Source organism: Ursus arctos, unplaced genomic scaffold (assembly GCF_023065955.2).
Source record: "Ursus arctos isolate Adak ecotype North America unplaced genomic scaffold, UrsArc2.0 scaffold_24, whole genome shotgun sequence".
Taxonomy (NCBI): domain Eukaryota; kingdom Metazoa; phylum Chordata; class Mammalia; order Carnivora; family Ursidae; genus Ursus; species Ursus arctos.
In genome coordinates, this window is record NW_026622919.1 from 19236135 (window position 1) to 19260975 (window position 24841).

General features: G+C 46.1%; 2 protein-coding genes across 3 annotated transcripts in view; one reads left to right on the plus strand and one right to left on the minus strand.

Annotated features, from left to right (window-relative positions):
- Nucleotides 1-5231, minus strand: LOC113265411 (tubulin gamma-1 chain). Of its 2 annotated transcripts, XM_026512780.4 has the most exons (11): nucleotides 4909-5231; nucleotides 4484-4596; nucleotides 4133-4300; nucleotides 2874-2942; nucleotides 2518-2597; nucleotides 1949-2075; nucleotides 1625-1711; nucleotides 1389-1538; nucleotides 846-998; nucleotides 594-755; nucleotides 1-405 (listed from the first exon to the last, which is right to left on the minus strand). In XM_026512780.4, exons 1-11 carry the CDS (start codon nucleotides 4955-4957, stop codon nucleotides 208-210), a joined length of 1356 nt encoding a protein of 451 aa, XP_026368565.1. In that variant the 5' UTR covers nucleotides 4958-5231; the 3' UTR covers nucleotides 1-207. The 2 variants fall into 2 exon arrangements, with proteins under 2 accessions (XP_026368565.1, XP_057173891.1); XM_057317908.1 differs by having other exon boundaries at nucleotides 1-755; nucleotides 4909-5055.
- RETREG3 (reticulophagy regulator family member 3) overlaps nucleotides 5184-24841 on the plus strand; it is a 22117-nt gene continuing 2459 nt past the window's right edge. The window contains exons 1-8 of the mRNA XM_026512781.4: nucleotides 5184-5589; nucleotides 18170-18276; nucleotides 20018-20048; nucleotides 20981-21107; nucleotides 21769-21853; nucleotides 22652-22789; nucleotides 23831-23913; nucleotides 24536-24668. Of these exons, the coding sequence (XP_026368566.2) occupies nucleotides 5252-5589; nucleotides 18170-18276; nucleotides 20018-20048; nucleotides 20981-21107; nucleotides 21769-21853; nucleotides 22652-22789; nucleotides 23831-23913; nucleotides 24536-24668 (1042 nt within the window). The 5' untranslated portion in view covers nucleotides 5184-5251. The remainder of the gene's footprint in view (nucleotides 5590-18169; nucleotides 18277-20017; nucleotides 20049-20980; nucleotides 21108-21768; nucleotides 21854-22651; nucleotides 22790-23830; nucleotides 23914-24535; nucleotides 24669-24841) is intronic.

The following is a 24841-nucleotide window of genomic DNA, read 5'->3' on the forward strand; positions in this document are numbered from 1 at the left end:
TTTATTATGTCCAGTGCTTTATTAAACATAAATAGTCTCATAAGAGGAGACATAAGCCTACCCCCAGGCCAATACAGAGTACATGTACATGTGTGTATTTATGAGGAAGAGATATGTGAGGTCCCTGACCGGTTCTCTGAGGGGGTGGTCAGTCAGGCAGGGCCTGGGCCAACCGGTAAGGCAGATGAGGTCCCCGTCCTGGGGTCCTCACTGCTCCTGGGCGCCCCAGGAGATGTAGTCTGGCCGCGTGGCTGCGTGGTACTCGTCGATGAGCTGCTGCACAACCTCCCTGGACGTGTCCAGCTCATCGAAGTTCTCCTTGAAGATGTCCTCCTTGCGGAACTGCTCCAGGAAGGCCTCCCGCTTCCGCAGCTTGTCGTACTGGCGACAGGTCCGCTCGAAGAGCTTGGTGTGTGCAGAAAGCAGGGGTCACAAAGAACTCGGAGCAGCAGTATGGCCCAGAGAACAGGGGAACCAAGTGTGCGCATTCCACACATTAGGAGATTCAGAAGCAGGGGCAGCAGGGATGCGGAGAGGTGAGGCCCAACCAGGGAAGGAAGTATGGGAGGACAGGTGCAAACAGTGAGCCTCACCGAGGAGATGCTGGTGTGGTTGGCCATCATGAGCCCACTGACCCTGTGCGCTGAAGGCAGGTAGGGAGACTTCCTCGACAGGGCCACCTGGATGCTGGCAGGGCCCCAGGGGATGAAGTTGGCCAGCTTCCGTTCACGGATCCTCTGCAGACTCTTGTGGACCTGGGGGGAGGGGTGCACCCAACAGTGGTGGTGGTAGCCTCTCCTCTACCCCTGTGGGTTCCGGGGGTGGCACGAAGGGGCCTCACCTACCTGGGTGGGGTCCACCTCCCCCTGGATGATGTTGAGGATGGCGATGTAGCAGTGGTTGGTCTGGCGGTCCCGGCCTGTGGACACCATCACGTTCTTGGGCTGCAGCAGCCGCCTCATGACGTCCAGGACCGTGGTCTTCCTCACGCTGGCCACCTGAGGGGACAGCGGGCCACAGGGCCCAGGCTGGCACTCAGGGCACAGTCTGATGCCTGAGCCCTATCAGACTCTGAACTCGGGCCAGTGTGGTCTCTTGGGGCGGTGTCTCGAGATTCAGGTCTACACTGAGCCTCTGCTGTGGGACCAGGAACCTCGGCCCTCCTCCGCTCAGCAAGGTCCTACCCCTGTGCAGGAGTGTCAGCAGGCCCCCAGAGCCAAGGCCCTGCGGGGAGCCAGAGGCAGAGGAGAGAGGAGACCAGGGCGGCGCGGAGTCGCACAGTCTGTGTCAGTCCCTGAGCACAGAGCCTCTGGGGGCCGCAAAGGGCAGCTCCTGGGGCAGCAGGAGGAGAGAAAGGCTAGGGCAGGGCCTGCTGGGGCTGCTCCTACCGACTGATCTGTGGTGAGCGGGGTGTAGCCCGTCATAAGGAAGTGGAGTCGAGGGGTGGGAATGAGCGAGGCGATGAGGCCGATGAGGTCGTTGTTCATGTAGCCGGGATAGCGCAGGGTGGTGGTGCTGGCTGACATGATGGTGGACACCTGGGGACAGGAGCACCGTGTCATGGGCCTTGGCCCCAGGGAGGGGTGGGGTTTCCAGCCCAGAGAGTCCAGGAGTGGGGGCTCACCAGCTGGTTGATCTGGGAGAAGGACGGGTTCTGGATGTGCAGGCGGTCTGTGGCAATCCGGTTCAGGGCTGTGTTGTCCAGCACCACCTGGGGGGGACAGAAGAAGGTGACAAATTTATGGGGACAAAAAGAACAGGAGCTCTGCCTGACCCTGGGTTCTGAAGCATAATTTCCTTGGTGCTTCATGACCAAAAAGACCCATCCAAAAGGCACTGGCAGAGGACTGAGGAACAGAAGGGCTCAAAATGGACTTTTTAAGTGCAGGAAAATGATGAAAGAAGACAGGGGTGCTGCGAGTGGAGAATGGCAGAACCCAGGACACACCACACAGTCTGCGTTCTGGGTCAGCCTCTTGAGTGTGAGCAGTGAGTTGTAGGGCTGGACCACCACATCGCTCATCTCGTCCTGGTTGGGAAACACTGAGTACGTCTGCACCAGCTTCTTGGGGTACCTGACGGGGTTAAGAGAAGAGGGTCAGGGTAAGAGACTGGAGGCTTGGCAAACATGGGGCTCGTGACAGTCAGAGAGCAGCTGAATCTAGATGGGGAAATTGGGGTGGGACACAGAATCAGTAGAGAAGGGAGATTTGACTTTTGGAAGTCTGCAACCCCAGAGGAGGAATGGCGGAGACACATCTTAGGACCTAGGGTTCTAACTCTAAACCAGTCCTACTCCTTGAACCTTCATCTCTTCATCTAGGGCCTAGATGCTAGGCTCCAGATCCAACCGCCCAGAATGTGATCAGGTTCTTGGCTATTGTAACTTCCCTTTCCTAACTACAGGAGCAAATAGAAGGGCTCTTTCACTGTTCTAGCAAATAAGAAGGCGTATCTGGAAGGCCTCCCAGTTACTTGGGAAACTAAGTCCTCCAGCCCCATGAAACACACACTTACCTGTCATTCAGCCGTTCTAAGAGGTAGGAGCCCAGGCCAGAGCCTGTCCCCCCAGCGATGGAGTGACATAGCACAAAGCCCTGCATGGGGAAGGGGCAGTCAGTGCCTAGGTATTGCATTGCAAACTGGACCCAACGTACAACTTCTTGGACTCCTATTTTCCCGAGCCCCCTCCTCCACTTCCGTCCTCCACACAATACAGCTCAGGAGACTCTGCCTTGTGTCCAGCAAAGCCCAGTGGCTTGTCCAGTGTGCAAAGGGCACATGGGTAGGTTTTATATCTAACAGGTGGCTTCTAAAGGGTGTTGTCAAGCCTTCCCTATGAGAGCTCCCATCAGCATTCCTAAGACACTCACCTCTAGACTGTCACTGCCGTCTGCCTCCCGGTCTATGATGTCGAAAATGTCCTCATGGATCTTCTCTCCCTGTACAGACACAGGGAGTGTCAGAGTGGAACAGGACCATGGGACAAGGACTCTGACCTCAGAACAGCCACCCTGAATTCTCCTTATAGAACATAAAAGGCCTTTTTTGGCGCACAGTGGCCCTGCTTTTTATTTGCACTGAGAGGCAGTAAAGCAGACATTATGAGCAGACACTACATCCACACTACCTGGGGTCATGTATTAGCTCTAGTTTTTTTTTTTTTTTTTTAAAGATTTTTTTTATTTATTTGACAGAGACAGACAGCCAGCGAGAGAGGGAACACAAGCAGGGGGAGTGGGAGAGGAAGAAACAGGCTCCCAGCAGAGGAGCCCGACGTGGGGCTCGATCCCAGAACGCCGGGATCACGCCCCGAGCCGAAGGCAGACGCTCAACGACTGCGCTACCCAGGCGCCCCTAGCTCTAGTTTTATTTAACCAAGTGACTCTGGGCAGATTACTCAGTTTCCTCATCTGTATAATGAAGGTAATAATACAACTCCTCAGTCCCTTATTTAAAATTCTTGAGGTCAGGTATGTTTTGGGATTCAAATATTTCCTGTTCTAGTAAGGTACTATGGTACATATGATGTATGTTAAGTAAAACGCCAGCTGGGTGTCTGATGTATGTTAATCAAACGTATTAATATTTGTGCAATGAAACATATGAGTAACGACAAGTTGGACAGAAACTATAAAATAGCCAGTCTCCACTGAGACTTGTTTTGTTTTTTTAAAGATTTTATTTTTAAATAATCTCTACACCCAACATGGGGCTCGAACTCACAACCCGGAGATCAAGAGTCCCTTCCTCTACTGAATGAGCCAGCCAGGCACCCAAGATTCGGTTTTGCTACTACATAAGTTATAAAGCATCTTCTGGTTTCAGAGCTTTTTGGAATCTGGAAAAGCAGTTAAGAGTCCGTGAACCTATGATACCTGCCTCTACGGCTGTTGGGGACCTTTAAATAAGTTACATGTAACGCACTTAGTACAGCCTGGCACACAGCACTAGCAAGTGCAGTCTTAACCATATTACGTAGTTGACTTAGAGAAAAGAACTCTCCTCAGCCATCTCTCTCTCTGCACTACTCATACATCCTTGATCTGGTTTCTTCTCCCTCTGGCAAGTCATACCACCTGTCCTCACACCAGGAGGGAGTTGTGGGTCCTGCCAGGGAATAGCAAACGACCTGCGAGAATCCACTGGCCCAGTTGTTGCCAGCTCCTCCTCCATGCTCCGACAGGTAGATGTTCTCTGGGTTGTAGAGCTTGGCATAGGGGGAGTTGAGGATGGAGTGGATCACCCGCGGCTCCAGGTCCAGCAGCACCGCCCTGGGGATGTAGTGCTCATCGTCGGCCTGTCAAGGGGAGTCCAGCAGAGGGGCCCAATCAGCTAAGGCCCAGTCCTCCATCCTCCCAACTCTGGCTCCTGCCTGCCCTCCGTCCTCAAGCCAGCCGCCCTGGCTCCTCTGCCCAGCAGGTTTCCCGGTAGCAGGCCCCTGCCCTTCCCTCAGCCCGCCTGGCCAAGTCGCTGGGGGCACCTGGTAGAAAAAGACGTCCTTGCGGTCAGTGCCCTCGGTGGCGAACTCCTCCACGATGCCCTCGGGGCTGATACCATGCTCGGCGCACAGCTGTTTCCAGAACTCGAACCCAACTGGGGGAGGGGGGACGGACGGGGGAGAAAGAGGATATCTGGGTCTGGGCAGATTCCAATTAGGAGCTGTGGGACTAGGTCCGAATATAGGAAGTCAAGCCTCGGGAGTCTCCCATGTCAGAGGAAAGGGCCGTATGCCAGCGACTGGGAGGGGAGGGCCCCTCAAGGCTGGGCAACTGGACACTGGGTCAGGCATGTCCCGCCTTCGGAAAACTACGATTCTGGGAAGGGCAGATGGAGTCCAGGATCACACAGCGAGATCCCACAGAATCTAAGGAACCTGACTAGTGGAGGGGCCGGAGGTTCGCTCACTCTGATTGCCGCACTGGCCCAACTGTAGGGTGATGATTTCCCTCGGCATCGCTCCTCAGGTACCGGCGTTGCAGCCGCTCCCGCCAGCCAAGCCACGGCTCGCTAGCCGCTAGCCACACGACGCAGGCGCCAAACAACCTGCTCCTCCCACGAACTTTCTCCGCTCCAATGAGAACTGAGTTCTGGCGATGGCGGGTCCTTATTCCTTTGGCTTCAGTCAAGCAGACTGCGCGTGCGCAGCTCCGGGTCGGGCTCTGCGCCTGGGCGCGGGGGACGTACTTTGGCGTAGTGTTTCCTCCTCAGGAGAGACGCAAGCTGGGGCCTGCGCGCAGGCGCACTGTGGATGGACGCGGCCTCCCCCGCCGATTCGCGCATCTGCGCAGTTGGTGTTTATTGTGACCGTCGGGCCGCGGCCCCGGATGTTGTGGCTGCCGGGGGGGAGATGGCGGAGGCAGAGGGGGCGGCCGCGGCCCCAGGCCCATCTTCAGGGCCGAGTTTCAGGGGCCGCCGCGCTATGTCAGGCTCCTGGGAGCGAGACCAGCAGGTTGAGGCGGCGCAGCGAGCCCTGGTGGAGGTGCTGGGGCCTTACGAGCCTCTGCTGAGCCGGGTGCAGGCAGCCCTGGTGTGGGAGCGGCCAGCCAGGAGCGCCCTGTGGTGCCTGGGGCTGAACGCGGCTTTCTGGTGAGAGAACTGGACCCTCAGAAACCTCCCCAGGCGCGAATTCGTCAGGTTTTTCTAGGGCTCTACCTCTCGCCTCCCCTGTTCTCTTCGCTGCATTGGCTCCTTCAGTACCTGCCTAATTTTGCCTCACCTCCTTCCACTCCATCCCGCCTGCAGGCTTTGGCACCGCAGTTCTCCCCTAGGCCTTCCAGTTATCGTCCTCGCTTTACCTGCTCCTGCAGCCTCAACCCGTACAGATGGCGGGAGCTTCTGGTAACATCTTGAGCCGCTCGCAGTGAGCGAGGGCGCCTCATTTTGGTTAGCGAAAGCTGTGTCACTTAAGGCCATCAACTTCCCGTGTCTTGTTTGCTCAAATGTAGTTTGAAGACCATCCCCCGAGCTCTGATGTTAGCAGTTGTTACTGGGGTAGATGTGTGAGGCTTGAGATGTGCAAAGGTATCCGTAGGTGGGATAAGAAAACAAGCTTGGGTGATCTGCGGTTAGCACGTGAGGTATCCTTTCTACTGCTCAAGGAAGTTTGGGAAGTCTGAGCGTCGATGAGAGCCTCCAGAGCTGCAACTTGAAAGAAAATTATAAGCTTTTGAAGAACAGTTATGAAATAGTGATAGTGAGATTTCACCCGTTTCAAAGCCGTTTACGATTGCAGCTCCTCCCTGTTCCAAGGAATTAGAGATCCAACCTTAGGCACGGTTTATAGGCAGGGAAATTGAGGATGCCTAAAAGCGTGTGTGTCTTCCTCAGCTGGAAAAATGAGACTATAAATATGCTTTAAGAGGCTGTGTGTCATGCTTTGTGAAAATGGAACTGCTGCTTCTCAGTTGGCATGACCTAAGGTGGACATAGGTCTTCCTACGATCTGCCGAGCATGCTTCGGGATTATTCATAACTAGGAAAGGATTATCCACCAGATTCCAAGGGAACTGAATGAGTATAGAGGGGGTTCTACAGCTGAATGAAATCAACCTTATTCTGAATAAATCTGAAATGGAACAAAATATGTATTTCCAAAGAAAATTTGTTTTTGCTAAAAATACTTTTTCTCCGAAAGTTCTTGGTTTTAAAACCAGTCTTTTGTCTGAAAGATTTTCAGTGAACTGGAGCGAAGCAATTTCACATTCACTGACAGGAAGACACACGGTCAGCTATTACTCTTCCCGGTTTGGAGAAGACTCAGGGTAAAGGTGTCGCAGCAGGCTCTGGCATTAGTCGCTTCCACCGACTTTAGCAAACTTGGGGATAAAGTTTTCCTACAGCGTTCTTCATTCCTTCTTGGTAGTGCTTCTTGGATCCTCAGGTACCTGCTTCCTGTCTTGTTCCTCTCTGTCGGAGACCTTTAACTGTCGCCCCTCAGTCAGGAGCGTTTTCCGAAATGATGCTCTCTTCCTTTCCCTTCCTAACCCCAGACCATCCAGGCAAAACTTCGTTTTTTTACCTACATTGAGATTGTACTTCTAGGGAGAAAACTGGTCCTCCGTAAACCAGTCGGGATCAAAGTGCGATTGGCTGTTATAGAAAAACTTCATCAGGATTTAAATGAATAATGAAACCAAGGGTGCGTTAATAGAAATGAATCAGTAGCATGTATGGTGGTGTTTCTGAGGGGACTTGTCATAATGCCTCTTGCCTGAGACACTTCTGAAGAAGAGTGTGGATTTGAGGTCTGAACATGAGCTGCGCCTACGGAGGCACATCTTTAAATGTTGCACTTAGCTTGAATTTGCTGGCCCTCAACAGGGTGTGCTGAAGTTTCCTAATATGCTATGCTTAGAATCTCACTCAGCTCCCCTTTTCTTACTCTTGGTCTCTGAAAGCCTTGTGATTGGTCTTCATCTCTGGCATTTCCTGGTACTTGCCTACTGTGTGTATCCAGAACGTGGTTACTTGTTACATTCCCAGCCTTCTGAAGGTGAAGAGCTACAGCAAAATGCAGGGCTGGCTCTTGAGACTCTTGCACTGTCTGGAGAGAGGACTCATACCCGGGAAGGCTGCAGAGGGACAGCTAAGGTAGTTTGGTATGGCAGTGCACAGGGTTGTTGTTTGAGGAAATGAGCTTCCTCGGGAGGCAGGTTGAGGTTCAAAATGAAGACTAGACAACATTCTGGTAGCATCGTATTATATGTGTGTTGACATTTCGGTTAGGAATGTCGAAGAGTATCTGTTTAGTTCTCGGACTTTATAAATGTTTAGAAAATGTATGAGGATCATTGGCTCAGGTCAGAGAGAAATTAAATCTGAACAATTTTTTCCTTACTTGTTTTGAATAATAATACATCATTAACTGAGATGTTTTATACATTTTGAGGTATTAGAGGATTGAATAGGAGTACAAAAAAATCACCAGAGTTCAGGTAGGTAGTTCTTAACTTTCAGTGATACGTATTCTCTCAGTCAAGGTTTTTCTGTGCCTGTGAGTATGCCCTCTTACATCTTAATAAACAAAAACAACAACGCAGAAGAGAGACATGTATAGTCTTGCTCTATAGTATTTCAGGGCTTTTGTTCTTTTTTCTTCTTCTTCAGTTTCCAGAGCAATTATAGCTATTATGTCAGAAATCGCCCAGTCTGTATTGCTTCTGGTCACTGATATGTTATTATCTCTAGGATAATAACAGAAATGTCAGCCCTTCCTTTCCAGTAGCTAGTGTTCTCATTAGCCTCAACCCCACCTGGAAATGAGTGCTTTGGGGGAACAATATCTGAGTCAGGGAGAGTGTATCCTCACAGGTTCAGAAAAGAACAGGTTGGAGTTACCTGCTGGTTTAACTCCGACCTAGCAGATCAGGGGAGCACCAAGGAGCCCTGGAGATGTGTGTGCATCCTAAGCCCTCGCCCTTCTGTGAAGAGCAGCACATGATTCAAGGAGGGCTAGATGACTCTGGAGCTCCTTTCCAGTTTTTAACATTCTAGGATTTTAGACAGTCCTTAAATTAGGGATATTGCTTTAGAGCAATCACAAGCTGAATCCCTGTTGAGACCTGCTTTGACAGTCACTTGTCAGAATTAACCATCCTATATTCTAGAGGATATTATGGAATCTATTGTTTCCACGGTTAAAAAAATACAGATGTTCCCTCTTCCCCCAAGACCCCCCAAATAAAAAAATGACTGAGAAGTGATTAAAGGTACAGGAGTTCTGATTTAAAAGGTTGGAATATGAGAGAAAAACAATAGGAACAGGAAATGGAAGGCAGGGCCCATTTAAGTAGAGATATTCTGTGAGAAAAATTTGCACATCCACTTGCAGTTGCAGTGTATTGAGCACGTTTCTAATGCTAGTCTTGCTGCTTTTGGTACCCAGGGAGACTCCCAAGGATGCCTTGGCTTACTTTTTTTTTTTTTTTTTTGCCTCCCTTTTGCCATCAGTTTTTATCTATCCTAATTGTAAGGTTGGGTGCTTTCTGTCCATTAACATAAGGTAGGTGTTTAGCAGCTAGCTGGTTTCGTTTCTGGTTTTGTGTAAGCAACAACGATCACTACATTATGTGGGTTGGGTTAATTTTTTTCATTCTCATTTACCAGTGACTGGCTCATTAACCAGACGGCCACAAGTGCTGCACAATAATGGGCTTTTTGTCCCTATAGGATGGGAGGCTTTGTTCTGAAGTGCCAGCGAGACAGGCTTACTCTGTAATAACAAAGGAACCCAGAAATAGTATCTTCTTTGATTGAAGATAGACATGTGCTCTTTATTTTGCTTATGATTATAGCATAAACTTTATAATAGTAAACTCTAATTTACCTTTACTAGTAAAGAGGATCCATGGTATAGTTAACCTCAAAATTGTGTAGTTTTGGACTTTCTCGTGATTTTTCTGGAAATCGGGTTTTTCAAGGAATATTTTATTTAGATGGATAATTGGATTTTAACCCCTAATTAAGGGGATGGAAAGTTTACAAAAGGACAGGGGGAAAAAGCAGAAAATAATGAATTGATGGATAGATAACATTTCACTCTCATTAGTAGTAAAAATTTTGAATGTAAATGAAATGAGTTACTAATTTCTGCTTATTAGGTCTTTTTATTTTTATTTTTTTTTTAAAGATTTTATTTATTTATTTGACAGAGAGAGACGGTGAGAGAGGGAACACAAGCAAGGGGAATGTGAGAGGGAGAAGCAGGCTCCCCGCGGAGCAGGGAGCCTGATGCGGGGCTCGATCCCAGGATCCTGGGATCATGACCTGAGCTGAAGGTAGACACTTAACAGCTGAGCCACCCAGGCGCCCCGAAAAAAATTTTTTTAAAGATTTATTTATTGTCATGGAGGGAGAGGAAGCACAAGCAGGGGGAGTGGGAAAGGGAGAAGCAGGCTCCCCACTGAGCAGGGAGCCCGAGATCATGACTTGAGCCAAAGGACCCTGAGATCATGACTTGAGCCAAAGGGAGATGCTTAACTGACTGAGCCACCCAGGTGCCCCTATTAGGTTTTTTAAAATGGTAGTATTTAATACTGGGGAAAATATGTAAAAACTGGCATATGGTTGTTAGCAACATAAGCTGCACAATCTTTCTGGAAAGTTAATTAGGCAACATGTATTAAGACACTTAAAAAGTTAGTATCTTGGGGCACCTGAGTGGCTCAGTCAGTTAAGCCACCACTCTTGATTTCGGTTCTGATCATAATCTCAGGGCCATATGATCCAGCCCCATGTTGGGATCCGTGCTGGGTGTGGAGCCTGCTTGGAATTCTCCCTCTCTGCCCCCCCCCTTAAAAAAAAGTATCTTTTCAGGGACTGGGGGGAAATGGAGAATGATTCCTAACGGGTATGGGTTTCCTTTTGGGATAATGAAAATGTTCTAAGATAATGGTGATAGTTGCACAACTCTGTGAATATATTAACAAACACTGAATTAGTTTAAAAGGGTGAGTTTTATGGTATGCATACTGTATCTCAGTAACAAAAAGTCAATGCCTTTTGACCCAGTAATTCCACTTAAAGTCGTTAATCATGAGGACAGAGATACATGCTCAGTGATACATAGTTCAGCTTTTTTATATCAAAAATTAGAGACATATTAGTTCAGTTAGGGAAAGATTTAACAGACTAATTGTATATATGTATGATATAATTTCAGAAGTTTTTCATGTTTTTCTGGTGATATAGGAAAATATACCTATGTATTGTTAAATGAAGAAAGAGGTTTTTAAACCAGATATGGCATATATATCCATGGAGTGTTTATATATGAATTTTTTTTAAATGAAGAGAATAACATCTCCTCACATTTGGGGGCATGTATGTAGATAAGGGGCCATTTTTATTTAAAAAAATTTTTTTTAATTTTTTTTTAAGATTATTTGAGAGAGCAGGGGGAGGGGCAAAGGGAAAGGAAGAGAGAATCTCAGGCAGACTCCATCCTGAGTACAGAGCCCCACTCGCGGGGCTTGATCCCACCACCCTGAGATCATGACCTGAGCTGAAACCAAGAGTTGGTTGCTCAACCAACCGAGCCACCCGCTGCCCCAAAGGGCCATTTTAAAAAATGTTTTCTTAGGGAAAATTTAAAACGTACATAAGTACATAAGTAGACAGAATAATAATATGTACCACCATGTACCCAGCTTTACAATTCTTCAGTTCAGGGCACCTGGGTGGCTCAGTCGTTAAGCATCTGCCTTCGGCTCTGGTTGTGATCCTGGGGTCCTGGGATCGAGCCCCCACATCACATCGGACTCCCTGCTCAGTGGGAAGCCTGCTTGTCCCTCTCCCCCTGCTTGTGTTCCCTCTCTTGCTGTGTCTCTCTCTGTCAAATAAATAAAATCTAAAAAAATAAAAAATAAAATTCTTCAATTCGTGGCCAATTTTGTGTCTTCTGTACCTCAGTTCTTTTTTTACCTCTTCCTTTATTGTTTTGAGGCAAATCCCAGGTGTCTTATGATGTAATCTGTAAGTATTTTAGAATGTGAATCTCTGAAAAGTAAAGACTTCAAAAAAATACCAGTGCCATTATGACATGTAAAAAATTAATGATTCTAGTCAGTGTTCAAATTTCCAATTTTTTCATAAATATTATTTGTGTTTTGGGGCACTTGGCTGGCTCAATTGGTAGAGCATATGACTTTTGATCTCAGGTTGGTGAGTTCAGGCCCCACATTGGGTGTAGAGCTTACTTTAAAAAGAAAGATTTAGATATTATTATTATTATTTTTTTAAATAGTTTGGGGGGCACCTGAGTGGCTCAGTCAAGTTAAGCTCCTGACTCAATTTCAGCTCAGATCAAGATCTCAGAGTCATGGGATGGAGCCCGAGTTGGGCTCTGTGCTGTGTTGAGCCTGCTTGGGATTCTCTCTCTCTCTCCCTCTCTCTCTCTCTTTCTCTGCCCTCCCCCCCCCCCCAAAAAAAAGAAGTGAAATAGAAAACAGAACAGTTTGTTTGGGTTAGGATCCAAATGAAGTCCATATATTGTGACTGATGATTCTGTTTTTTTACATCTCTTTTACTCTGTTGGTTCCCCTTCAGTCTTCTTTCCTCTGTCATTTGTTGGTTGAAGAAACCAGTTTGACATATAAAGTGTTCCACAGACTGGATTTTGCTGATTGCATCTCTGTGCGTATTCCCCTTGTGCTCTGTATTTCCTGTAAGTTGGTAGTGGGATCTAGAGGTTTGATGAGATTCAGGTTCAAGACATTTTTTTTTGGTAAGACTTTCATAGATGGTGTACTAATTTCATTTTTAATTTCTTTTTTTTTTTTTAAGATTTTATTTATTTATTCGACAGAGAGAGAGACAGCCAGCAAGAGAGGGAACACAAGCAGGGGGAGTGGTAGAGGAAGAAGCAGGCTTCCAGCGGAGGAGCCTGATGTGGGGCTCGATCCCGGAACGCCGGGATCACACCCTGAGCCGAAGGCAGACGCTTAACCACTGTGCCACCCAGGCGCCCCTCATTTTTAATTTCATCTGTAATTATCGCTTACATTTTCTAAACTTTCTCCAATAAACGTGGTTGCTTTTACGAACAAGAAAAAAAAATGCATCATTAAGAAAGAATAGATTGGGAGCCCACAGTGGGTAAAAGGAGTAATAGGCTGTGGGCAATCCCCAAATTGAACAATTCATATGTAATTATTCAGAATTGATTGCATTTGCAGTTGTTTTGTTAAGTTGGGGAATTTTCATGCTGAATTTAGTTGCTGAAAAATGTTTCGCATGTTGTCTTATCAAACTCACACACTGTTATATCTGCATGTGAATTTTTTGGCCTGGATGAATAGGCATTGCAGGACTACACCAGTCCAGGAGAGTCCTCCTCATTTTTCATCCATCCTTTACCTGTACCAATCTTAGAAATACTTTATCTTCAGTTATGTCTTGTCTTTTTTTTTTTTTAAGATTTTGTTTATTTGTTTATTTTCGAGAGAGAGAGCATGGGAGGGAGGGAGGGAGGGAGAAGCAGATGCCCCACTGAGCAGGGAGCCCAATGTGGGACTTGATTCGAGGACCCTGGGATCATGACCTGAGCTGAAGGCAGACACTTAACCGTCTGAGCCACCCAGGCGCCCCCAGTTATGTCTTGTGTTTGCGCATAGTTGCAGAGTTTTCTTATAGGTAGGCTTCCAGGTCACGTCTGTAAAATGATAAGCATTGATGTGACTTCTTTTCACATGGTCCATGTCTTACTCTTCTGAACTTTTTTCAAAACACACTAATCTGAGATTGATATTCCTTTTGTTTAGGGTTTTAGCATTGAGGCCTGGAAGGAAAGAAGCACACGCTTACCCATATTTTATGTTTGACGGTCAGACCTCTAAGAGAACGTTGATGCTAATTTTCTGGTTACCTTGGAGGGGTCAACTGCAGTGTATTGAGGTGATCTTTCCATTAATTAACTTTTTACCAAATGGAAGAAGCTATTTTCCCATGAAATGTTATTTTATACCACACAGAAAAACTTCTGAGGTTCCTACATTGGCTTACTCAAGAAAAAAGATAAATCTGTTCCTAAAATTAATTTATGGATGAAGATTAATCTTGTTCAAGAAGATTCAGCCTTCATGACCCAAAAAAATACAGCCTTTGTAAAACTTTTTACTGTATCACCTTTATCTGCAGGGTAAAATCTAATATGCTTGTCATAAAAGGCCCTTCATGATCTGACTTCTGCCTCTGTCCCCAAATTCATCCCCTCCTTGTGTTCCGTGTGTTTCAGTTCTATCAAAACTGCTTGTCGTTCTTTAAATATGTTACACCAGCTGGCTGTTCTCCCTGAGTGTCCTCTCTTCTTCCCCACACCCTTTTGTCCTGTTTTCTTACCATTTTTTTTTTTTAATTTTATTTTTTCAGTTATCTCTGCACCCAGCGTGGGGCCCAAACCCACAACCCGAGATCAAGATTCGCGTGCTCTACTGACTGAGCCAGCCAGGCTCCCCATTCTTACCATTTATCTTTTAAATTCCAGCTTAGATGTCCTCTTCTTTGTTATCACTACCTTGGCATGTTACATTGCAAACACAGATAGACACATAAATACTACTTGAGAGAAAGGTCCATGTCTTACTCTTTTCTGTAACTGGGCTGCTTACCTCAGGCCTCCACATAAAATGGACACTCAGTAAGTATTTGTTGGATTGAGTTGAAGCATAGGTGGGGACTATAACAGGCTACTAAAATATAAAATAGTTCAAGTCTTAGAGAAACAGCATTTTTACTGCCATTATTTTTGGAAAATCAGTCTTTCTTAGGAGAGCTTAATATCCTTTCCCTACCCCAGTTTATATTTGTGTTTGTAATTATGATCTGGGAAGTGGAGATTGCAGACAGTCTGGATTGCCTCCCCAGGGAGCCTTTTCAAGAACTCTGGAGGAAACAGTGGTCGTGCCTCCCCCTCCTGCTGCTGGGACAGAGAAGCAGCAGCACTAGGGATCAGGAAGCTCTAGGGCCCTTATCCTTGGCCTTGTTAAATTTGCTTGTTTGTTAGGATGATGAACTGGCCTTGGAGAAAAGATTAATGACCTGGGGCAGCTCTGGAGGCTTATTTTTGTAAAGCTACTTTCATTCTTTAATCTCAAGTATAATTACAGTGTCCTTTAAGTGGTGGGGTGGAAAATTGGAATAGGGTTATCATTGGTGACTAGATTTTTCAGTTCTTGTTTCTTTCCATCCTTCATTCTTTGTGTAGTTTTAAAAATTACATAACATGGATTCATGTTTATTGAAAACAAGTACAAAAATGTCTAGAAACAAAAATTAAAGTTCTTCTGCCAATCCCTGCATATGTAGATGTATTCATATATACGCACAGATAAGGCTTTTTTTTCTTCATAAGGATCATACTCTAGCATTGTTCTGTTATCTCAGGCCATTAGGTCGTGTGTTGAGAAGAGAAGAGATCATTTGTAACCAAACCTTGGTCATCCTTACTCTTATTTAATCAATTGCTGTGATAATAGCTAATAACACTTCTACGTTGTAAAATTGAATAGAACTGTTAGGCTTGTATTTTTTTCTTGTCTTTTTAGCAAGATGAAGTATGATCTTTTTATAGGCAATTAAGTATGTTGTGTCTAATACCTACAAAACAATCTGCAAGTTTTTTTACTGCTACCATTACATACAGATGAAGAAACAGGTTTTAAAGAGGTTAAGCTAATTTATTCAAGGTCACGTGACTAAGAGTGGGTGTTCAGAGAATCAGGCTCAAGCCAGTCTGACTTTAAAAACGGTGCCTTACTGCCCTGCTGAACCGTCTGTGGTGAGGGTGTTTTCCCCCATCTGTTGCAAATTAGTACTTTTGTAAAATACAATGTAAATGAGTTACTAGAAAAATTAAGTTTAAAAAGGGACAGAAAGGGGCGCCTGGGTGGCACAGCGGTTAAGCGTCTGCCTTCGGCTCAGGGCGTGATCCCGGCGTTGCGGGATCAAGCCCCATATCAGGCTCTTCCGCTATGAGCCTGCTTCTTCCTCTCCCACTCCCCCTGCTTGTGTTCCCTCTCTCTCTGGCTGTCTCTCTCTCTCTCTGTCGAATAAATAAATAAAATCTTTAAAAAATAAAAAATAAAAATAAATAAAAAGGGACAGAAAATACCCAAATGTGTTCTTAGATTCAAAATGGTCAGATTGCTATAAAAAGTTTCTAAATGTTTACCCGAATTTTTATACTGACTTCCTCACAGACTGGTAGAGTCAGCTTGTGGTCCTGCACTGACTACAGATACTGACAAGCACTGCTTTAGAGGCCGTAGGCTGGTGTAGTACACAGACTCATAGAACTAGTTCTTTTAGGGACGCCTGGCTGGCTTGGTTGGTTAAATGTCTGCCTTCAGCTCAGATCATGATTCCAGGGTCTTGGGGTCAAGTCCCAACATGGGGCTCCTTGTTCAGCAGGGAGCCTGCTTTTCCGTCTGCCTGCTGCTCCCCCTGCTTGTGAGCTCACTCTCTCTCTGACAAATAAATAAAATCTTAAAAAAAAAAAAGGACTAGTTTTTTTAATGTGTTTTTTTTTCACTTTCTGTGAGAGATTTTAAATATTAGAATTTATCAACTCATGGTCAATCTTGTTTTTTTTTGTTTTTTTTTTTTTAAGATTTTATTTTTAGGGGCGCCTGGGTGGCTCAGTTGTTTAGAGTGTCCGCCTTCGGCCCAGGGCGTGATCCCAGAGTCCTGGGATCGAGCCCCATATCGGGCTCCTCCACTGAGAGCCTGCTTCTTCCTCTCCCAATCCCCCTGTGTTCCCTCTCTCGCTGACTGTCTCTCTCTCTCTGTCGAATAAATAAAATCTTTAAATTTTAATCTTTTATTTTTATTCGACAGAGAGAGAGAGACAGCCAGCGAGAGAGAGAACACAAGCAGGGGGAGTGGGAGAGGAAGAAGCAGGCTCCCAATGGAGCAGGGAGCCCGATGTGGGGGTTGATGCGGGGCTTGATCCCAAGACCCTGGGATCATGCCCCGAGCGGAAGGCCGATGCTTAATGACTGAGCCACTAGGCGCCCCTGCCTTTTTTTTTTTTTTAAGATTTTATTGATTTATTTGGCAGTGAGAGAGAAAGCAGGAGCAGGGGGAGAAGCAGAGGCAGAGACAGGGGGGTGGGGAGAAGCAGGCTCCCTGCTGAGCAGAGAGCCTATGCAGCGCTCCATCCCAGGACCCTGAGACCATGACTTGAGCCAAAGTCAGATGCTTAACTGACTGAACCATCCAGGTGCCCCTTGTTTCATCTTCTTTCATATCCTTTCCCTTGCCAAACTATGTTATTTTGACATAAATCCCAGATATCTCATCATTTTGTTCATAAATATTTTAGTATGTATCTTTTAAAAATAGGGACTCTTTACCAACATATTTTCTATAACATTATCACACCTAAAAAATAAACAGCAATTCACTAATAGCTTCTGTATGTATTCAGATTTCCCAGATTTTTTGTAAATATCTATTTGTGGTTGATTCCTTCAAATAACTAACTTTTCCTTCATCCTACTATTGTGACATATTACATTCATTGGTTTTTATATGTTGAACTACCCTTGTATTCCTGAAATTAATCCTTTGAATATGTTGCTGAATTCAGTTTGCTAGTGTTTTACTGAGGATTTTTGCATCTATTTTCATAAGGGATGTAGGGCTATTAGTTTTCTTGTAGTGTCTTTGTCTGGCTTTGGTATCAGAGTAATGCTGGCCTCATAAAATCAATCAAAAAATGTTCCCTCTTCAATTTTTTGGAAATGTTTAAGAAATATTGGTGTTGGGGCGCCTGGATGGCTCAGCCGTTAAGCATCTGCCTTTGGTTCAGGTCATGATCCCAGGGTCCTGGGATCGAGCCCCGCATCGGGCTCCCTGCTCTGTGGGGAGCCTGCTTCTCCCTCTCATATTCCCCTTGCTTGTGTTCCCTCTCTCGCTGTCTCTGTCAAATAAATAAGTACAATAAGAAAGAAAGAAAGAAAGGAAGAAAGGAAAGGAAAGGAAAAGAAAGGAAAGGAAAAGAAAGAAAGAAAGAAAGAAAGAAAGAAAGAAAGAAAGAAAGAAAGAAAGAGAAAGAAAGAAAGAAAGAAAGAAAGAAAGAAAGAAAGAAAGAAAGAAAAGAAAGAAAAAGAAAGAAAGAAAAGAGGGAAGGAAGGAAGGAAGGAAGGAAGGAAGGAAGGAAGGAAGGAATATTGGTGTTAATTCTGAAGAACTGGCTTTTAAGATGTAGCTTCAGTGCTAACTCTCTACTGACCTTGACCGAAGCATTTTACTTTTTTGGAGCTGAGTTCCTCCGTCTGTAAAAGGATATCTAATTGAATTATATGCTTTTTAACTCATCTCTATCAGTTTGTTGCCCTACACTAGGGTCTAATTTGGTAGAAGGGTGTTTGCTTTCATCATCATAAGTTGTTATCAGGAATGAATTTCTCCCTGAAATTAATAGAATTGCAGACTTGAAGGTTGAAAGGGCCTTCAGAGGTTATTTGATTCAATCCTCTGCCTTTACAGAAGCACATTATTATCTCTGCCCCGTAGATAAAATTGCCGATACTCAGAAAATTCAAGTGATTTTCCTAAGGTGTATAACTAGGACTTAAGTCTATTTACTAGAGCCTGAGTTATACAGATGGTCCTTTCTGAAATTAGTTTAATTGGATAATCATCTTCTGTTTTTCCTTTCCTGTAGGTTCTTTGCGCTGACATCCCTTCGTCTTGTGTTTCTACTTGCATTCAGCTCAATGATCGTTGTATGTATAGATCAATGGAAGAACAAAATATGGCCTGAGATAAAAGGTGAGTTTGATAGCATTTAGAAGAATCTGAACTGGAAGTGGTCTTTCCTTTAATTTTTACCTTTAGTTTTGGGGGTTTATGAGGGAGTATATAGAACCAGGAATATCTTTTGATGTCTGAATTGTTGCTTTAGGAGACACTTGAAGGGCTGGGGCTCCATCAGTGGTTCCTTAGAGCTTCGTTCCACCCTTCCCATTGTTATTAAGCTCAGGAAATCTGTATCCACCACCTGAGATATTCTTGCCCTCATAATTGGCTGGAGGAATAAGTAGTCCTCACGTTAAAAAAAAATTATCATTGGATACTGCATCTTTCCCAAGGCAGTATCAATTTGCGTCTCAGGGATTTCTTTTAAATTGTGTATTTGCAAAGCACTAACCTAAGCATTGTGACTTATATAAAGTACTCTAAGATACGGTTCCTTTTCTCAAAGATTATACATACATAAACAAAAGGTGACTGTTACAGAACAGGACCAGAGATGTCACTGTGCAGTATGGGATCGGTACGTTTGTCATGTATTTTGGCCCTGGCTCAGGCCTTGAACGAAGCAAGAGATTTGAACAGGTGAAGAGAAAAGTGTGTTTCTGGAGGGACTAGTAGTTCGATTAGTCTGAGAAACCAGAAGCTGCAAAGCATCTCCTGAGAGCAGGGAATTAGACACTTTCACCAGAATGAAGAGGTCATTAATAAAAGGATTGCTAGGAGATAAATCTGAAAATATATTGGGATTAGCTTTTATAAGGCTTTCAAGTTAGGCCTAGAAGTTTAGACTTTATCCTATAAGTAGCGGGTGGTCAGTGAACATTTTTTTATTAGCACTATGTGCTGAAGGGATATTAAAGATTAATTTGGTAGCATTTTACAGGATCCCATGGAAGGAGTAAAAGGGGAGGGAGGGAGACCTGATAGGAAACTATGGCTGTATCTGTGTGGGAAGTAGTCAGAGAGGTATTCCTGGAAACAAACCAGGGCTGACTTGGGAGCTGGGAAGAAGGAAGACACGTGAAGACTGATAAATAGGGGGTCAGAAGAGTAAGGGATAAAAGCCAAGTGTGGGAGTTCAAAGCTAGGAGAGTAGGAGAATGGTGTTCCAGGTAGCAGAGAGAGTAGCATCTGGCAGGGGAGGCAGTTCGGGTGGGGGACGAGAGCAGGGGAAAATTGATGTCTGCTTTTGAGATGTTGATTTTGAAGTGTTGGCAGGATATTTACACCAGCGAATACATTCCCATCCTATTTTGTAAAGACTTTAAGGAATCATGTAGTTCAGTCACCAGTCTTATGGTTGGTGAATGTCAAAAGACTTGACATCATTCATTGTAGTTAGTGGGTCTCTTTTCAAAGAGAAAAGGCAGATGTCTGGGGTTGGAGTGGCTGTAACATGCCTCAGTGACCTGGTGCACATTGGTGTGTGTGAGCAACCAAGACACATTTGAGGGGTGGGATGGATCATTTTTCATGTGCACCTTGGCTCTTGGTTGTAGTAAGTAGAAGGGGCCCTGATGCTCCATTTGGATCCCCTAGCCCCCCCCCCCCCGAGAAATGAGCAGGCATCAGCCATCCTCCCCGTGTCTGCAGTTCCCTAACTCTGTCAGTATAACATGGTGTCTCCTTTTTATTGGCTATTACTATTTTCTTTCCCCCAAACCTATTAAAACTCGAGCTGTCAGACCAACAGCCTAACATTTTTATGTTTAGTTTTCCCTACCGACTAATGCTGGTGTTTGTTTTAATATTGTAGTGCCAAGACCCGACGCGTTAGACAATGAGAGGTATGGAACACTAATTAAATCCCTTTTTGTTGCTCTGATTGATTCTCTTGTTGTAATATTCTGGTTACATGTTGTTAACCCCATGTTACGGATACACAGTATGAGCTGAGAACCTAGTCTGTTCCAGATAACCATCTTAACAAATCCTGAAGTTCAGACAGCAGTATTTTGAGATGGTTGGTGTCCTGTGCTATTCACAAGAGAAGTTTCTGAAGAAGCAGCATTATTGTGCCCCATAACCTGATATGCCAGGGAGTTAGCTGCATTTTTTAGCCCTACTGTAAAAACTTAGAGGCAGCTTATTTCGTTTGTCTCCTGGCTTTTATACTGGGTCATCTAATGTGTTCTGTGACCTCTGGCTTTTTAAAAAGTTCCTGGTCAGAAAACACATTGGTTCCTGGCATCAGCAAGCCAAAGATTCCTCTTGTGTCTTACAGCTCCTGCTCTGTTTCTCAGTTCATTCATCCCATGTGTTTGATCCAAGGCGTTCCCTCTGCTGTGGTTTATTTTGCTTTTGCTGTGTTTATTTTCTCTCTGAGACACATCTACCATCGCCTCCCCTTCAGCAGCAGCAGCATCAGACTGTGCTTTACTTGTATCCCTGAATTGCAGTCACAGGGTATTGCAGTGGTCCGAGTGCAGGGAAGAGGTTTCTGAGCACAAAGTGCCTTGGAGCTGGTGGCAGGTTTATACACGTGGATTGGGCAGCTTGCTCATAGGGTGGAGTTGTCAGAACAAGTGTGCCCTCCTAATCCCTAAATTCAAGTTTCAACCTGGCAAGACAAGAAAAAAGTCCCGCTTCACCTCTAAAGCACCCAGGACTAGCCACTCCCAGCTCCAGTTGAAGCCTAGAAGCATTGGCTGCCTACACAGCAAGATGGGGGGATCCCTCAGCACCCTCCTTTCACAGCTCCCACTTCTCTCTCCTATAGCTGGGGCTTTGTGCACCCTCGGTTGCTCAGCGTGCCCGAGCTCTGCCACCACGTAGCTGAAGTCTGGGTTAGTGGGACCATTTTCATAAGGAATCTTGTGCTTTTCAAAAAGCAAAACCCAGGCAAGGTAAGTCTCTTCCCTTTTCACTTTCATTTCTGGCTTCTCAGTTCAGTTCATGCTAAACTGAAACAGTCCTTTGACTACATAGCCTCATTCAAGAAAGGAAACACTGTGATGATTGTGGAGACAAAGGGAAGTGATAGGAAGGGGCTGCTGACCAGCCACTGGGACCAAGGGAAGAGCCTGAGGACTCCTCCTCTGGGTGCCCACCTCTCAGATTGAGCATCTTCCTGCCCGGCGGGAAGGAGAGCTTGCTCGTGTGCATTCTGGGTCAGGTTAAATATGTGGTAGGTCGTTGAGTTTTTTCATTTTTTTTAGTTTTTTTTTCTTTTTCTTTTATTTTTTTTTACTTAAAAAACCCACCACCAACACTTGCTTTCAGAGAGAATTTTTGGCTAAGCCTATGCAAACCAGTTTCCCAGTGGGAAAGGTGCAGCCCTGTTGGGTTAGCCAGGGAAAAGGAGTGTGAATAGAACGGACGTCCTCCTTTTCATCCCGAACAGAGTCACCACGGGATGCCACCGTGGCTAGACACAGCTGTCATTCTGACCTGCCCACTCACAGGTCATGAAGAATCATTTCAGTCATGGCTCCACCTCATCCCCTGTCCACACCCCAGTCTCCTGCCATGTCACAGAAACTTAATCCTGTTTCCTGAATCCTCTAGTTCTGCTTGCTAAGCTGTGGGATACTGACCTTTTTGGCCGTCTTGGGCCGCTACATCCCCGGGCTCCTGCTGTCCTACTTGATACGTAAGTATGGCACGTATGCCCCCCCACCCCACCCCGCCGAGCTTCCCCTCCTCCTAGGTTTTCTAGCCACACCTAACTCTGGGTCTAGGAAGAGGACTTTTACATTTTGGTTCACCAGGAAATAACCCTTTTATATTTTCATAACTGTTTGGTGTCATGAAAATATCTTTCTTCTTGCCTATAACAGGCTCCCCACACATCCAAGTCCTTTTCTTACCAAGTCAGCTTAGGAAATTGATGACGGTCCACTAACACACATTGTATTACCAACTCTAAAGGACTGTCTGTCCCTATTTAAGAGGAAATTATTTAGAGTCAGTATATTGTGTAACAGCAGAACGTAACTTTTAGGGGTTTCTCTACTAGATTCTGCTTATCCTGGAGCACTTCTTTTTCTCCTGGAACACAATGTTTTAAATTTAGTTACTCCTATTGGCATGAACTTTGCGTGGGGCTGGAAAAACTGAGGCGTTAATGCTGTGGCCAGCTGTTCACATGATGTTGTGTCGTTCCTGAGCATTGTTACCATCCAGCCTTGTTCATGTGACACCCAGATGCAAGTGACCACACCTGGTTCTGTCCTCAGTATCTCAGCACCACACTCTACTGTGCACAGCCACGTAGGCGGCCGCAGAAGTCTCTGCCCTCCAGACCCCCCCAAGTGTTACGGGAGACTAGAATCAAGCAGAGCTATTCCCAACCAAGTGTCCGGTGAGGACACAGTAGCAGAGGGACAGTCAGGATTGTTTCATCCAGCCCCTTCTCCACTCTGCGGCTGTTTCCCACTCCTCCTCGCAGTTGTCACTGTCATGCTGTGGCCCCTTGCTGTGTACCACCGACTGTGGGATCGAGCCTATGTCCGGCTGAAGCCAGCTCTGCAGCGGCTGGACTTCAGTGTCCGTGGCTACATGATGTCCAAGCAGAGAGAGAGACAATGTAAGTGTCAAGGGGAGGCTTCCTTCCACTTGGGCACTTTGGGGAAGAGAAGGAAAAGCCTGGAGGTCTGACATAATGGGTAGGTCCCCGAAAGTGGGAGAGGTGGGATGTGGTGGGAGTGTAGGAGGGTGGTAGGTAAAGTGGTATCTTATTCCAGGCCACTCTGTGGAGGCTTACTGAGTTTTGCTTTTGCAGTTCTGGCCACTCCTAAGTTGAATAAAAGTCAGACAGTGAAGATAGAGATCTCTAGTGTTTGCTGTTTTTTATGAAGCACTTTCCGTGTGCCCAAGCGCTGTGCTGGCCGCTCTGCATGTTTGTACTTATTTTATTTTTATTTTATTAATGCATATCTTATTGAACCTTGACAACCTTGAGAAAAGAAATTGAACTTTACAATCAGTAAATAGCAACTCCCAAGCCAGGCCTCTTTTCACTACTAAAAACTGCTTTCCAGAGGTGATACTTTGATCCTGAGAAGCCAGAAGGGTACAGCCTAAGACCCTCCAACATGTGAATGACAATCGTGTGAACTCTCTCCTCCCTTCTGTGGGCTGGTCAGATTGGGGGTGTCATAAAGCCCTAGCAGTCAGAGAGCCCTGCGGCTGGTCGTCAAGGCCCAGCTCCCTCCGGCACAGCCAGCCGAATAGTGTCAGCCCTCAAAGCCTGGTTTAACCGCAGTGGGGCGTCTCCCTTTGCCCTCTCTCTGATAGCATCCACTCTCCCCTTGACATCCTGTCTTCCCCCAGCCTGTCCTGCGGGTTGTTGATCATCTGACCAGAACAAAAATGTGGAGGGGCTGGTGGGGGAGAGGCGCTGGAAGCGAGATCTTTGCTGTGTTACCAGCCTGTCCTGGCACTTAGGCTCAGCAGCCCACCCTCAGGCATTGTGTTGTGTTTTTTTTCCAGGCATTGTAATGTAGGCTTCGGGCCCTATTCAGAGGGTTCATTCTCTTTCTGTTCTGATTTTATGCTTTGAAGTCTGAGGCGGGTGGGGTTTTTCCCTGAAGCGAAGGTGTCACGGCCTTCTGCTCTTTCTGTGCAGTGCGCCGCAGAGCTCTACACCCAGAGCGCGCCTTGGACAACCACAGTGACAGTGAAGAAGAGCTTGCTGCCTTCTGTCCTCAGGTATCTCGGGTGTGGGAAGTACACCAGGGGCTAGTGTTCTTCTAGCTCCTGTAACCGTATGGCACCTCACATTTAGGCCATAGTAGGTTTTCAGGCCTATTATGGGGGCTCCAAGGCCCCACCCTCCCCTTACTCCTAAGAGCAGTGAGGAGAGAAGCTAGTGTTATATTGGGACTGTGAGCGTAGATCTCAGTTTGAGCCTGGTGACCAGCACACCCTCTTCCATGTCTCCTTTCAAACCCTATCATCATGGCAGAACTTCTGGAACTGATGTGATTGTCTTTTAAACAGCCCGGCCCACCTTATGTTGGGCAATGTGTCTTCCTGGCCGCCTGTGAAAAGTAATCTCTTGATCAGTTATTTGCTTAAGAGTAAGTGGCTGGTTGACTGCCCAGATTGCTTTCCTTCCTGCTCAAGATCGATAAGTAAGGGTGTTTTCCTTGGGGGGGGGGGCAGCCTAAAAGGGATCAAGATATTGACTAAAGTCCCCAGTCTTGTCTGGTTGCACAGCTGGCCCTAGGCTAGCCTTTAGGGCCAGCGAATTAGTAGAGCTATAACTGGGGAACTGCACCTGTTCCTAATGGCATCCTCTCTTCAGGCTTGTTGGTCTTTTCTTCCTAAGCTGGATGATTCTGCTGTTGCCAAGGAATTGGCCATCACAGACTCTGAGCACTCAGATGCTGAGGTCTCCTGTACAGACAACGGCACATTCAATCTTTCACGAGGCCAGACACCTCTAACAGAAGGCTCTGAAGGTGAGGGGAACCGTGGACACGAGTTCATAATGGCTCTGACTGTTGCTGCTCAGCTTCTCTGGGCAGAGAGGAGACTGTCCCCTCCTCTCCTGTTTTCTGAGGTGTGGACCGGGCGGCAGAGCAGCTTTGGGTGGGGGGTGAGATACGGCTGTAGCTGGGATTGCACTGCTGCT